This window comes from Neodiprion lecontei, chromosome 3 (genome assembly GCF_021901455.1).
Source record: "Neodiprion lecontei isolate iyNeoLeco1 chromosome 3, iyNeoLeco1.1, whole genome shotgun sequence".
NCBI lineage: Eukaryota > Metazoa > Arthropoda > Insecta > Hymenoptera > Diprionidae > Neodiprion > Neodiprion lecontei.
The window spans coordinates 69,520-84,663 of record NC_060262.1 but is presented as its reverse complement, the minus strand read 5'-3'; the positions used below and the strand labels follow the sequence as shown (position 1 = coordinate 84,663).

Genomic DNA, 15,144 nt, shown 5'->3' with positions numbered 1-15,144 from the left:
ATCTCTACACACACAGCATACTCTGTTGAAGCTACATGCAGCATTTTGTTTGTAAATTTTTATTTCTACGTGTATTTCACATCAATCTACACACCATCGACGTAGGAACTTGAAATATACGTATAATATACTTAGGTATGGGAGTGTGTTGTGTGGACCCTGCAGCGTTAACCGTGATCACAGTATGCAGCAGGTAAACGTATCCATACGTGTAACGTACATTTGCGCGATAGTAACGATAACAAGAACAACAGTAATTACGACTTTACCGATAGTTCTGATAACATAAATACAAAATCGAATCGCGAACAAAGATTATTGTTATTAGATGGCCACAATTACGGGCGTTTGTTTTCACACATTAATAAAGCGAATCTGTTGCGTTAAAACATGGGCGCGGCTCGTGCAAACCGATTGAAAACGCGTTCTGTTTTTTTTATTCCGTAAATTCTTCATAAAGCCTTAGTACACTGGTAGATGTATCAGGCTGGGGTTGATTTTTTGTTAGGTGTCGTTGGTATCGGTTATTGTCAATCTAATGTAAGAGATACTTTCGTATAATACTCTTAGCTGCATTATATTCTGTGCCAGGTACTCATACCCGGAATTTTATAACCCACCCTGACAAGGTACCTTTTCGGCTTCTGGGAATCCTGACTGGAACTTGGCTATCGATTCTGCTTCACCTGCCGGTGATGCAATTGACTTACGGAGAATAATGACTAGTACGAATTATAGCTGGCCCCTATTCGGCGGTGATTAATTGTCAGCCGATTTCATTCAACAAATCAGAATTATAGCCTCGTAATCATGCTGTTCGCATTACTCGGTGGAATAAATTGATAAATGGCGTTATTACCTTTCCGCTTTACCATCTGTTTCGACAACTTGAAACACCTGCACGTGTAAGATACATGTTGTTTACGGAAGAAAAGGTTTTAGGAATTCGCCACGATCATTCGAAAACCACGCAATTATCGAGTTACATTGTTTCGAGTTACATTACTTCAAGTTTCGAAGGTCTCTGAGAACTACAATTTACCCAGAAGATACCTTATGACCAATCTCATCTTCCATTACAAATGATAAGATCCTACATGTGGGACGAATCCCGCGAGAATTTGATAACCAGCTATTTTGGAAAACCTGTAAGGTTCTATGGTACGTATAATTTGCCCTAATTAGTTGATATGCAGAATCGCACAACGTGCCACTTACATTGTACTCGTGAGGAATACGAAGGAAAACGATCGTTTCCACTGTTTTGTTTGATATTCCTATTTGTCGATAGCCAGCGTAAAGGGAAGAAGTATCCGCGCTTTCGCGTCGCGAGATTAATAATTTGAATAACGGGACGCAAATTGTGACGAAAAAGAAGCGTAAGTTCTTTTCGATAAATGGTGTAGAATTATATTGCGCAAGATCCTCTGGACAGGTATTGAAATATTTTCAACTTATCGTCGTTCTTGCAAGTATGAAAAGTTGAAATTGGGTGAGAGGGATGACTCGTATCCGGCTGTAGGGCGCAGCATCCCGGGGCGATCAATGCTATTCTGACGCGCACCGCCAGTCAGGGCGGAGAGTGGTCTGTATTCTGGATTCAACGACGCAGCATGCAGGAAACGTGAGTATCTTCTCGAAAATAGACTTTTCTCCAAAAATCTCCGAACCGGTAAATTCCGCATTTCGATATCGATGAACAATAGTAGGCGAAGCTCATTTGCACGCCTTCGAAATCTCGATAATACTTGTACACCGTTACAGTAATTATCGGCAACTGCCACGAAGAAGACGATAGCCTGTCATTGGGGTTGACAGCGGGTGGCAAAACTTGGCCATCAATAATGGGGCCGTTCTACCGATCGGCGATGCTGATCCTGCTCCTCCCGATCATGTACACGAACGGTGGGCTTGCCGCTGGTTCATCAGCTAGCTACAGCAATCCCACATACTTCAACATCGGCGGTGTTCTTTCCAACAACCAGAGCAAGGCCCATTTTAACAACACAATTGACGTGAGTTCGCCTTGTTGTATTACCCAATGATCAACCACCCTTTCGTATAAATGCCGATTTGAACAAGAAATAGACTTGATACGGCTGTTTGCCCTCCGCAGCATCTCAATTTCGATCCTCAATATGTAAAGAAGGGAGTAACGTACTACCACACGGTGATCGAAATGGATTCAAACCCAATTCGCACGGCTCTGAGTGTCTGCAAGTATCTCATCACCCAACGAGTCTACGCAGTGGTTGTGTCACATCCTCTGATCGGGGACCTTTCGCCGGCAGCGGTCTCCTATACAAGTGGATTCTACCATATACCAGTCATCGGTATTTCGTCGCGGGATTCCGCGTTTTCAGACAAGGTTCACCGTCGTTAACAATAAGCCTAGACATCATACGTTTCGCAACCCTAATAGGTCACTTGGGGTGAATTTCATCCCGAACATTTTTCAAAATGCTCGAAAAACAATGATTTTTTATAAGAAAAACTGATAGAACTTTTTCTGCGATTCTTAAACAATACCTAGACTTTTTGTTTGTTTTTTTTTTTTTAGATATCTAGAACTCATCTTTGAAGCAAAACATCACCTTTAGGTGAATTTCACCCAGCGCGATCGTTATGCGATTCTACCGAAGTGTGACCTACTAGCGTTAAAATCACAAAAATTATTTCCATGCTGTGTATAGCCTGTTCTCTAAGAACTGGAAAACTCGATTATTGTATAACGAATTCCTCGCCTTTCAGAACATACACGTGTCCTTTTTGCGGACCGTTCCACCTTATTCCCACCAGGCCGACGTCTGGGTAGAGTTGTTAAAGCACTTCAACTACATGAAGGTGATATTTATCCACAGTTCAGATACCGATGGACGCGCGATACTCGGACGATTCCAAACGACGTCGCAAAGCCTCGAAGACGACGTGGAGATCAAAGTAAATGTGGATTGTGCCCGCTTATTCGCACGCTTTGCTCCTTATACACAAACGCACGCACGCACGTACACGGCTTAAACCACCCGCTTGCACGCCTAGCGGTTAAAAGCCTGATAAATCGCGAAATTTAAAACGAACGTCGCGCTGCGATCGTATAAGCAACTTTAAATTGTTTTCTCTCGTCGAAGTGTCAGTCGGTTATAGTTATGTACGGGCAGTCACTCGAAAAAGTTTTCGCATCGTTTTTTAAACCGTACGAGAGCTCTTTCGGCTAACTGTACATGTATAGTACTACATAATCGCTAATCACTTTGATTTGCGAAGGAAACTGCCTGTGACATTTATCTCTATGTATGTGACTCTAATTGACAGTTTCTCTGACAACACTTGTGACACTCTTATTTGCTTAGCATCAGTGTTTTGCTATACCTTGCTCTTACGCTATATGCTTCCGTCTGTTCACCGATGACTACGTTTGTAAAACAAATTATAATAACTTATAAATCTAATCAATAATCTAACGCTCTAACACAGACTTGGTGAGTATTACTAAATTAAATTTATCATCATAAATAATATTAAAAATTAGTGCATATGTACATATACTGATGTAACTAATTTATAAAAGGAATACTTCAAAGTACAAAGTAATAACGAAAACTTGGTTCTGTACAGTTCCGTGTGTTTTCAATTTATCGGTAATTGTGTAAGTTCGGGAGGAAGCAGATTTTTCAACTCTGGCAATGTACCAATTATCTGTAGAATATTCCTGATATTTCAAACCGGGGCGAGTCTGAAGCTTGACGCAAGCTACAATCCCTGAAACTTTGCATTGAATCGATAGCATCATTCCGCGGTAATTTTACTTCGGAAGCATAAGAAAGTTATTCTCTGTACTTTTTTCTGCAAACCATGCAAAATATTATCTTGTCCACCTATTTTTACTGTATAAAACTAAGATCTGTCAGTCAAATAACCAACCCAACCACTGTCCGATCTGATACACCCTCGAAAACAATTAGGTGCATGTATTAATGTTTGGTTTACAGGAAATATAAGGTAAAATATTATGTACGTATAGAATAAAGTGGTGATTACCAACTTCTGATAGCTCCTCTTTGCACAATTAGAAAATGTATAGGTTTCGTTAAATAGTGTGATTAGTTTCTGCATTTGGAAATCTTATATTGTGCCTCATTGAAGTTTGATATAATCAGACAATAGTCAGATAATTATCGGTTATAGTTAGGCAATATTTGGCAAACAGTTGCTCTTAATAATATTGTTCTTAAAACAGGTAGAATCTGTTGTTGAGTTCGAGCCTGGCCTGATGAACTTTACAGAACAGCTACTAGAAATGGCAAATGCTCAAGCTAGAGTCTACCTGATGTACGCCTCGTAAGTATTCCCTGGCATTTGGCTCGCATGTCGCATTATCCATACGATACTGGCTTAAGTTTAGCAAATTAAATTGACCGTCATTCAATCTCCAGGAGTACGGATGCGAAGGTAATTTATCGAGATGCGGCCGCCTTGAATATGACTGACGGTGGATATGTGTGGATCGTTACGGAACAGGCACTGGGAGCAGTCAACGCCCCGGAAGGCCTTCTGGGTCTGAAACTGATCAATGCAACCAGTGAAAAGGCGCACATCATGGACAGCTTGTGAGCAATTTGAAAATAAGTTTATCAGTAAGAACAAGAGCAGGTATAATTATGAAAACGTTTTGCTCTTGTGGATGAACTTCTAAAAGTTTTTTTGAAATATCCATAAAATATTGGCATTCGTGCGTGCGTGGTTTTATTCAGTTTCAACTACGTTTACACCTATGAGTATATGACTGAATTCATTGTCAGCTATAATTATTCGTACCAGCACAATTTTCTTCGTTCTAGGTACGTGCTCGTGTCAGCACTCAGAGATATGAATGAAGTTGAGAATATAACAGAAGCACCGCAGGATTGCGATAATTCAGGCTCTATATGGGAAACTGGCAAAAAATTATTTGAGTATGCTTATTTTTACAGTAACAATGACTGTGCTTGAGTGAAAACCTGCGTACGCACCATGCGATTTAGGATCTAATGTACTAATCTTAATTTAGATACATTCGTCGTCAAGTTCTGCACAACGGTGCCACGGGAAAAGTTGCATTTGACGATAATGGGGACCGTATTTTTGCCGAGTATGATATCGTAAATATCAAAGAGCGAGGTCAACAAGTGTCGGTTGGACAATACTTTTACTCGGCAGGCAGTAATGTTAGATATCCGCAATTATACATAATTAAACATTTTCAATTTGCCGCACTTGTATTAACAGACGTGTTTTATAGAATTCCACGAAGATGACGTTGAGAGTAGAAGAAGCCAACATAACTTGGCCAGGCCGATTGAGGACCAAACCGGAAGGATTCATGATCCCGACACATTTGACGGTGCTTACGATAGAAGAAAAACCATTCGTATACGTTCGTGAGGCCATTGATAAGAAGCCATGCCTCCCCGATGAAATACCGTGTCCTCACTTCAACAGCTCAGATGACAATTGTTTGTGCCTAAGAATTTTATCATTCTCGACGTATTCATACTCTAATAGTCTTCAACGGCGATTGAATTCAATTTTTATACTTCTAGCGACCCAGGTACTTTGCTGCAAAGGTTACTGTATGGATCTGCTGAAAGAATTGGCAAAGACGATTAATTTCACCTACAGCTTAGCTCTATCCCCGGATGGCCAGTTTGGAACTTACATGGCCAGAAATAACTCTGGTATGTAGTCTAATAATGCTGTAATTTACGATGTTTTACGTTGGTGCTCAGAAAAAACAAAAATAACATAACAACTGTTTCCATTCAGCGAGGCTCCATTCTTTTTCAGTCGGAAGTAAGAAAGAATGGAGCGGATTGATAGGTGAGCTAGTAAATGAACGGGCAGACATGATCATCGCTCCGCTGACAATAAATCCTGAACGTGCTGAATTTATAGAATTCAGTAAACCGTTTAAATACCAAGGCATCACCATCCTTGAGAAAAAGGTACGACAAATATCGTGCGCGATACCTGGAAATATTTCTACTTCGTTATCTTTCATTTACCATTATTATTGCGAAAACAGAACATTTCATACTTTCCAGCCGTCCAGGTCTTCGACTTTGGTGTCATTTTTGCAACCCTTCAGTAATACACTTTGGATCCTGGTGATGGTGTCGGTGCACGTGGTGGCACTAGTTCTGTACCTCCTCGACCGGTTCTCACCTTTCGGGAGGTTCAAGCTAGCCAACACTGACGGTACCGAGGAAGATGCGCTCAATCTGTCAAGCGCCATTTGGTTCGCCTGGGGCGTTTTGCTGAATAGCGGGATCGGAGAAGGTGAGCATTGTGTCTCTCTAGTGTTTTTACAATATTTATTCGGCCGCAGTGATCCGTCGTCGCTTCATCACTCCGTACTGATGTTGAGAATAATACAATGAAAACTTAGGGACACCGCGAAGTTTCTCAGCTCGAGTATTGGGAATGGTATGGGCTGGGTTTGCGATGATAATAGTAGCATCGTATACTGCCAACTTGGCTGCGTTTCTCGTTTTGGAAAGACCTAAGACCAAGCTTACCGGAATAAACGATGCTCGGGTGAGTTTAAATTATAACGTAGAGAATTTTTTTTTTTTAACCACAACCCATCTGATTGAAATTAATTATGTGATCACAGCTTCGAAATACAATGGAGAATTTAACATGTGCCACGGTGAAGGGCTCGGCTGTTGACATGTACTTCCGACGGCAAGTAGAATTATCAAACATGTATCGTACGATGGAAGCCAACAATTACGACACTGCTGAAGATGCCATTCGGGATGTAAAGATTGGGTACGGAAGGATTTTTCATTGTCCTCTGATGAAGAATAATGATATTTTTCGAATAACTTTACCGCCAAATGGTTCAACAGTAGCAACGACTTGCAGGAAATTGATGGCGTTTATATGGGATAGTTCTCGGTTAGAATATGAGGCTGCACAAGATTGTGAATTAGTTACTGCTGGTGAACTCTTTGGACGATCAGGGTATGGTATAGGATTGCAAAAAGGTTCACCGTGGGCAGATGCAGTGACCTTGGCTATTCTGGATTTTCACGAAAGTAAGCACTGTAAAGAAGTCTTAATTCACGCACACCTACACAAATGAAAAATCCATCTGCGTGAATATCGTGAATACGTGTAAGCGACGCGTGCTTTGCCCCTAGGTGGATTCATGGAGAAATTGGACACTCATTGGATTCTGCAAGGAAACGTACCGCAATGTGAGCAATTTGAAAAAACGCCAAACACTCTTGGCCTCAAAAATATGGCCGGGGTGTTTATACTAGTCGCAGCTGGTATACTTGGTGGAATAGGTTTAATCATGATTGAAATGGTTTACAAAAAGCATCAAATACGAAAGCAAAAAAAACTGGAACTCGCTAGACACGCGGCTGACAAATGGCGCGGTGCTATTGAGGTAAGATATCACATGATTTTCATTGCATGCGATTAAAATTGCGATTGAAGTTAAAAATGAAATGAAAAACATTGCCGTTAAATTGTCTTTCCCTGAATTTTCTTCTTTGCAACCAGGGTGTCGAGGTATCCAAGTAATAGATTCGATTCGTAAGCTTTCTTCGTAGCACCGATATTATGACTGCAAAATAGGCACATGACGCGATTTGCTCTTGAGACTGATTGTGAATGAATTTGATTCGAAAAAAGAAGTTGGAAATCAAATAAGATTTCTTATTATCCTACAGTTGTATGATTAAATATTAGGTCATAACCGACAGCTGGCACTGCGTGATTCACAAATATCATATACAAACGTTTCGTAATTAGCACATGTTCACATTGTACATACATCATCGGCATTATTATGTGACTTCATTTTTCTGCATACTTCCATCTGAACATACATACCTATTCGTATTGGATTAGTTTAACAGTTTGTAAACAGAACATTGACGCTGTGACGGCTGACTGCATTCGGATCAAATTTCTGTAGCTTATAATTTTATTGACGCCTATAAAAACTTGGAGCTTTTGGAAATGCAAGTGTTAGCTAGGGCGGCAGGCTCTTTAGAAATAACTGACAACAGCGTTAATCATTGAGGCAAAATAAATGGAATCGTTCAAGTTTTTCTTCTAGAAACGCAAAACACTGCGGGCATCAATGGCAGCGCAGAGAAGGCTGCAAAGTAATGGCGTGAACGACCCTGCCACCGTGAGTCTGGCAGTTGATACGATAGCAAGAACAAGTCGGGCACCATGTAGCCCAGGTCGGGCTTGGCCGGGCAACAGTGACATTCGTCAACGTCCGTTATCTCGCACCGAAGATATTCGCCTTTCACCCGCAGCCTATACCGCGGACGTTTCACATCTCGTTGTTTAAAGGGACGTGAAAGTTGCAGGAGTAAAGAGAACAAGCCTTATTCATTCATGTCAACCTTACAAGAGGGTCAGACGATCGTTTACGATCAACAAAATACTTATCCTCGAATGAAAATTATTTGATACGGAAGATCGAATAACTTTTTTTTTTAGACTAAAAATGTAGAATAAACGTGATAGTTAATTGTAAGAGAATTTGTTTTATTTTACGCATCACCAGCAGTAATCTGCGAGAGCGTAATTTGATGCACTTTCAAGATTGCCAAAATATTGTGCGCCGATTAATGGGACTTACCGAACCAGTATTATGCAGGTTTGTTATGCTTAAGATGTATGACAGATACTTAGTATTGAAGTGTAGCAAGCGTACCAAATAATTAAACGATAAGAATTCATATTATTCACAAGTGACAGAAGTCATTTCTGACAAAACAGTCATGTTAAACGGTATAGTCGAATACTGAATTGCACACAGTGCACGAGTATGTTTAAAAAATATGCCTGTTAAATGTATCTAATCGTGTGGATGAATAATGAATTTATAACTCAATCTAAAAAACAAAAAATAAATAAAATTGGATTTACTTGATAGCATGTGCAGTCAGGAACGTCATTGCTTGATACACGCATCGTTATTGGTTCGTTTTGTGGTGTGGTATGACGAGCATTTTTTGAAGTTTTCAACTTGTATCAAAAGAAAGGCAAGTCAAGGTATCTTAATCCCTTTTGTCAACAATAAAAGTAAGTTTACCGTAATGAATTCGAAAGAGAGTACATCATACACATACAGATTGCATTCTGAACTGAAAGCAGAACTTTAGAATCGCGTTACGCGGCCACGTACCATTCTCTTAATGCTCAGACGTATGTATGTACATACATATAAATTTATGTATAAAACTTGTCCACGTTACTCACCAGTAGGTAGATTTACGAACGCATTGAATAAGAAAATACATAGCATATAGAAATCGAAAAAATTACTTTCAAAATTATTTGGACAGCTTTTAAACCTTGTATGTAATGAGCAGTAAGTAATAACGCAATGATATACGCGCACCTCTTCAGTTTATAATGGGAAAAATAATTGGTCAGCACAGTGTTCTCTGACGCATCATATACATGTTTATTGGTCGATATCGAACCATCGCGTATACAAGATGGAACAAATTCAAATCAATATATTTATTCCCGTAATTTGTTCATGTTGGCCAGCTCTTTTGACCTGAAATTATACATATCATAATGTTTGAATCCATCACCATGTTATAAAACTTGAAATGTATAAAATGAATGCTGTGCTGAAGAATTTCCAACTTGAAGTGATAAACACGCTGGAGTTTTGTTATCAATTAGGTGCAATCGGTGAGCTGTGTTTCCTTGCGCAATTGTTACAATTGTTACTTATGCACTGTTCGTTGAATCGAAATATAGAGTATTGTGAAAATAATGAACGAAATTAATTTTCCCTTTGAGTGTATCAGCATTTAACAATTACCTCATATACAAATCGTAAAATACTTTATGGGATATACAAATTACGGGTTAAAGTGTAGTATATAGTGTAGCGTTCTTGCTTCCGACGGGCATGATTCGCAAGCTTTATTCCTCCAGGAAGAAGTATTGCCCCGCTCTCTTTTGTTCCATATCCTAACAAAGAGCAGAAAAATTAATGAAATCACTATCGAAATACCTATATGAGTACAGGTAATTCGTTGTCGAAAACCAATGGAATGTGGGTACCTTCACAGATTGACTTTTATTAATTCGCGGCCTAAAGTTGTTGGGATCTCGCCTGAACGTGATGCCAAGGAGTTCCAAAAATCGGTTCATGCCGTTCAGCAGGGACTGAGGACAGTGGGCTGTTGTGTTCAGGGATGGCGTTCCAGAAAATACAATGACACGGTCTGCCAGATATGTAGCCATTATGAAATCGTGTTCAACCACGAATCCAGTTTTCTTGGCATGCAAAATGAACCTGAAATTCCAATGCAACATTTAAGTGCCTTGAAAAAAATCTCGTTCCACTTTGAAATTATATTAATATCCCTTAACCACCAACAGAAACACCTCAAACCATTTGACGAATTTCCATCTAGTTGTAATGGGTGTAAACATGCCTTTTAATCACTTTCGCAGCGACTAAACGCTGTTCAGAATCGAGATAGGCTGATGGTTCATCAATGAGGTAAACATCGGCAGGTTTTCCCAGGCACAGAGCCATAGCAACTCGCTGTAATTCTCCTCCAGATAAATTCTGGACCTCCTGATCCATTATATCATCAATCTTCAATGGTTTCATAACGTCAGTGATAAACTGAGGATGTATGTACGCGTCCCTAATTTTTTCATGAAGCAGCTGCCTCACTATACCTTGAGATTTGGGACTGATTTTCTGCGGTTTGTAACTGATGTGCAAGAGTGGGATATTTCCTGTAATAAAAACCCAACTTATGGTACAAAATTCATTTCAATTTGATCATCTTCTAATTTTGTCACTGCGTTTCTTTGTGGCTTATGGTTTACCTGAGCCTTCGTCGGCAGGCAAATTACCAGCAAGCATTCTTATAAAAGTGGTTTTGCCAGTTCCGTTTTCCCCAAGTAGTACTAATATCTCGGAGTCTGTGAACTGGCCCTTTTCAACCGCCAGAGTAAAAGATCCCATGGTTTTCGTCATTTTCGGATACTCGTAGTGATTCATTCGTTTCACTTCCTCTTCGGTCGCGCTCTCCGCGACTTTGAACACGAGCGATTCCTCCCGGAAGCGCAGGTTTTCCGTTGGCACAAATCCGTCCAAAAAAATGTTAATTCCTTCCCGTACTGAGAATGGCATTGTGACAACGCCGTAAGCACCAGGGACTCCGTACAAGCAGCAGATGAAGTCAGACAAGTAGTCCAGAACTGACAAGTCATGCTCCACAACGATTATAAACCTATAAGGTTATATAATAGAATAGAAATTATAATGAATAACTTTGGTGATGATAATTTAATTGGAAGGAAAACATGCCGGGACCTTGCAACATACTCAAAAGAAATCCTGTACGAATTATCACATTGACTACCGAATACGTAAGTCAGCGAAGGTAAGCAACAAACTATTGCACAATGAATAATCTAATTATTGATTTTTCAGATTACGCATGTATGTGAAACATACTTGTCGGGATGTATGAGGGAGCGTATGGTGACAGCAGCGTTTAGGCGTTGTTTAACGTCTAAGTAAGAAGATGGCTCGTCAAACATGAATATATCTCCATCTTGGATACACACCATTGCACAGGCAAATCGTTGCAGTTCACCTCCAGATAAAGCTTCGATACCTCGATCCCGTATGTGGGTAAGATCTAAATTCAAGTGAGATATGAAATGAATCATTTATCAAAAAATGGTCTAAGCCATTAAAATGTTAAAAAATTTGGTGTAACTTCTAGTTTATTTAAAATTAATCAACCGATTGCAGCATAATCGTATTACCCAACATCCGGCAGATCTCCATCTGATTTTTACACTCGTCTTTCTTATCCAACAATTGTTGAACTGTGCCTTTGACAGCTTTTGGTATTTGATCAACATATTGGGGCTTGATCAGCGCCTTTAAATCATCCTCCAAAATTTTTGTAAAGTAATTTTGAAGCTCGCTACCCCTGAAATGGCTCAAGATTTCTGTCCAGTCTGGTGGATCCTAGAAGAATGTGTATCGTAAGTCCGGCTTAGTCGGATATCACTGGAACTAGTTCGGTAGGAACATGTATTTACAGTGAAACGGCCGAGATTGGGCTTCTGTTTTCCAGCCAGAATTTTCAGCGCGGTTGACTTTCCAATTCCGTTAGTACCTACTAATCCTAAGACTTCACCTGGGCGTGGAATCGGAAGTCTATGCAGCTTAAAAGAATTCTTGGAGTAACGATGTGTGGTTTCTTTCTCGAGATTGCTCGGTAAATTGATGATGGAAATAGCCTCAAATGGGCATTTCTAAAACCAGAACAGATTGACAATTACTGCTTTCTGACAAGACCAACTGCGAATAAAGATAATACAATAAAGCCTGATCTAACCTTCACACAAATACCGCACCCGATGCAAAGTTCTTCGGATATCGACGCAATCTTGCTATTGGGTGTAACTTCAATACAAAGCTTTCCCATGCGCACAACAGGACATGATCGTTTGCATTCTTGCCGGCAACGCTTGGGCTTACACTTGTCGGAATTCACTATGGCTATCCGTGTCAGCCGATCGGTTTCTTCCATTGATTTTTTGGGTGGCATCTTGGCTCAATATTGGGCTAAGATAAGCCTGCAATTTTAATTTCAATATTTGAACAGTTAACGACACGGAAAATAACTATCTAACTATGCTGAGCGAATTATAAAAAATTGCAACTCTTTGTATAACTCGTACGAAAGAATTAAAACCCTACCGGACATTGACAACTTTCAATTGAATAAGGCGAATGTAAATTCGAATAGTACCGCTGTTATGACAAGAACAATGTGCTGATCACCCGTAATTATAACCTCAACATTGAGGTTATGATGTGGCAACATATGCTGGAAGATGACTTCTCTGGCTTCACATATCATGTTCAGGCAACAATTCGTTTAGCTGATATTAATACGTTAAGTACGATTATTAGAGTTGATCAATGTTAGCTATCTTACCTCGGAAGAACGTGAAATATCGAGGTGATGGCTTCGCACCGACCTCGCTCTGGCACGTACTACTTTTCTAAAGGGTGATCGTTCGTACGGCGTTTACGCACGCGCGTTTCCGTTCTGGAACGCATACCGCGGAAATGGGTATATTGTGCACGCAGTATAGCTTGTGAGAATGACTGAAGATTTCAATTATGGGAGCCCAGAAACTGAGCAATTTTGATTTTTTACGGCTAAGGATCCTACGATGTCCCAGATATCCGTTAGTACGGGCATACTTATACATGGTGCATTCCAGGCCAAGTCGACCTGGGTTCGACCCATGACCTCTCTGATTTAGCTTGAGCTGTGTTGTACCGTTGTTCTGCTTCTCGAAGACGCTCAGTTAAGACGAACGCAATTTAAAAATCTGAAAACATTCAGGAAAATCCTGGCACATGAATCAAGACTTGTTAATTCGAGCCAAAATGACAATCTGACTATCCCGAAGTGGAGAGTTTTTGTTCAGAATGTTCTTGTTCAATGACGTGAGGGAAGTGTTATACAGTGAACATTTATTTTTTACTCGCGTTTTTCTTAGTATTCTCTCACATGTTGATTCTACGATATTCTGATTGTATTTCTTGGCTTCCTCATGGTTCTCATGTTAGTCTAGCGAGGATCCGCGCAATGGATTGTAGGACAAGATTTATGGATTCAGTAATCGCAAAAAAAAGCGAGGCTGACTTTAGATGTTTTCAGCCGGAATTTGGACGGTTTTGGCCGAAGATAGAATTAATTCTTTGATGCACTAGATCGGCGTTATTTTGCCAAAGGAATCGATTGCGCACAGGTCGAAGGAGCCGCGAGCAATGGATCAAATATTACGTCTGGAATACGTGAAATCAGCGCAGAATTTTCACTGAGGTGGGTAATGAATCAGTCATAGCCACACAGTTTCAGACTCACTCCAGTATACTTTATTCAATATACCTTAATTCTGGTACAACTGTTGAATGTCAGTGTGTAGTACTTTAATATAAGTTGACGAATAGGATTAAAGTGACAAATAGAAATGTACAAATATGATCATTATGTATGATATCTTATTGTAATATATAATAGCTGTACAGTATATATGACATTATTTTAAGCAGAATATGGACGATACTAGATGAAACATTAATTATCGTAGTTCATAAATATATAAATATATGTCTTGAGTTTTGGCATCCGTATGGGTGCGACACACCACTGCGAAACACCATGTATGACGTATGACGAACAATTGTCACTATCTCATGTAACCTGGAATAAAATGAATTATAATTAGATTTATGCGTACTTTTTTCATATTTCCTCGAATGCTGGTCTTCTCGTGTTTCCAGATGACTACTTCACTATGCGATGGAATTTATTAGTCTGGCATTATACATACACATCAATATCGGATTGGAAATTTTTTGCCGGAGAAGAGAAGTAGTGCTGGCCGCTTTGGATTTTGGGTACGAATTTGACAGATTCGAAACGTGCTGGGAGCTATTTTTTGATGCACTGTGTCGATGCTGGGGCAATACGTTCTTTCATGCACTATTCCGACGTAATTTTGCGAGAGAAATCGATTGGGCGCAGTCCCAATACGCTGCGATCAACGCATCAAAAGTTAGAGCCGAAAAACGAGAACCTGTGTTTTCGACATTTTTCAGCAGGTGCTTTTTCCTTCGTAATTTCTCTCCTGTTGATCCCACGCTCTTTTCGCTGCGTTTTCTGAGTTCCTGGTGGTCCAATTAGTCGGGGGAGGGTCATTTAAATCGAATCTGAGACCATAAATTTTCGGCCCCAAAAATGAAGAAAAAGTAAGGCTAACCCCTTTGCATTTTTGGCGAAAATTTTCGCGATTTTGAAAAGTGCTGGAATAAATTCTCTCATGCACTATTCCGACGTAATTTTGCGAGAGAAATCGATTGGGCGCAGTCCCATTACGCTGCGATCAACGCATCAAAAGTTAGAGCCGAAAAACGAGAACCTGTGTTTTCGACATTTTTCAGCAGGTGCTTTTTCCTTCGTAATTTCTCTCCTGTTGATCCCACGCTCTTTTCGCTGCGTTTTCTGAGTTCCTGGTGGTCCAATTAGTCGGGGAAGGGTCATT

At 40.1% G+C, this 15,144-nt stretch overlaps 2 protein-coding genes across 8 annotated transcripts; one reads left to right on the top strand and one right to left on the bottom strand.

Annotated features, from left to right (window-relative positions):
- Positions 1–53: 53 nt before the first annotated feature.
- LOC107224789 (glutamate [NMDA] receptor subunit 1) lies at positions 54–10,169 on the top strand. 7 transcript variants are annotated; one of them, XM_015664975.2, is made up of 17 exons: positions 54–1,624; positions 1,765–2,015; positions 2,117–2,368; positions 2,752–2,940; positions 4,238–4,338; positions 4,434–4,607; positions 4,839–4,952; positions 5,048–5,204; positions 5,279–5,492; positions 5,580–5,714; positions 5,824–5,981; positions 6,081–6,315; positions 6,425–6,573; positions 6,653–6,810; positions 6,907–7,079; positions 7,185–7,438; positions 8,117–10,169. In XM_015664975.2, the coding sequence occupies exons 2-17, from the start codon at positions 1,845–1,847 to the stop codon at positions 8,357–8,359; spliced, it is 2,877 nt and encodes a 958-aa protein (XP_015520461.1). In that variant the 5' UTR covers positions 54–1,624; positions 1,765–1,844; the 3' UTR covers positions 8,360–10,169. The 7 variants fall into 7 exon arrangements, with proteins under 7 accessions (XP_015520461.1, XP_015520459.1, XP_046591789.1 ...); XM_015664973.2 differs by having other exon boundaries at positions 5,803–5,981; XM_046735833.1 differs by having other exon boundaries at positions 6,653–7,079.
- On the bottom strand, positions 9,461–13,174 carry LOC107224785 (protein Pixie). Its single transcript, XM_015664970.2, has 9 exons — positions 13,023–13,174; positions 12,417–12,657; positions 12,118–12,333; positions 11,836–12,043; positions 11,519–11,705; positions 10,885–11,291; positions 10,479–10,791; positions 10,102–10,336; positions 9,461–10,008 (listed from the first exon to the last, which is right to left on the bottom strand). Exons 2-9 carry the CDS (start codon positions 12,627–12,629, stop codon positions 9,961–9,963), a joined length of 1,827 nt encoding a protein of 608 aa, XP_015520456.1. The 5' UTR covers positions 12,630–12,657; positions 13,023–13,174; the 3' UTR covers positions 9,461–9,960.
- Between the last annotated feature and the right edge of the window lie 1,970 nt (positions 13,175–15,144).

Excerpts from the sequence above, each read along its gene's own strand:
- LOC107224789 (XM_046735832.1), top strand. The coding sequence starts at position 1,845 with ATGGGGCCGTTCTACCGATCGGCGATGCTGATCCTGCTCCTCCCGATC. Across the intron at positions 2,941-4,237 it reads AAGACGACGTGGAGATCAAA|GTAGAATCTGTTGTTGAGTT; the intron begins GTAAATGTGGAT and ends TTCTTAAAACAG. Across the intron at positions 6,574-6,652 it reads CCGGAATAAACGATGCTCGG|CTTCGAAATACAATGGAGAA; the intron begins GTGAGTTTAAAT and ends ATGTGATCACAG.
- LOC107224785 (XM_015664970.2), bottom strand. The coding sequence starts at position 12,629 with ATGCCACCCAAAAAATCAATGGAAGAAACCGATCGGCTGACACGGATA. Across the intron at positions 12,044-12,117 it reads CCAATCTCGGCCGTTTCACT|GATCCACCAGACTGGACAGA; the intron begins GTAAATACATGT and ends ACATTCTTCTAG. Across the intron at positions 11,706-11,835 it reads GGAGATCTGCCGGATGTTGG|ATCTTACCCACATACGGGAT; the intron begins GTAATACGATTA and ends ACTTGAATTTAG.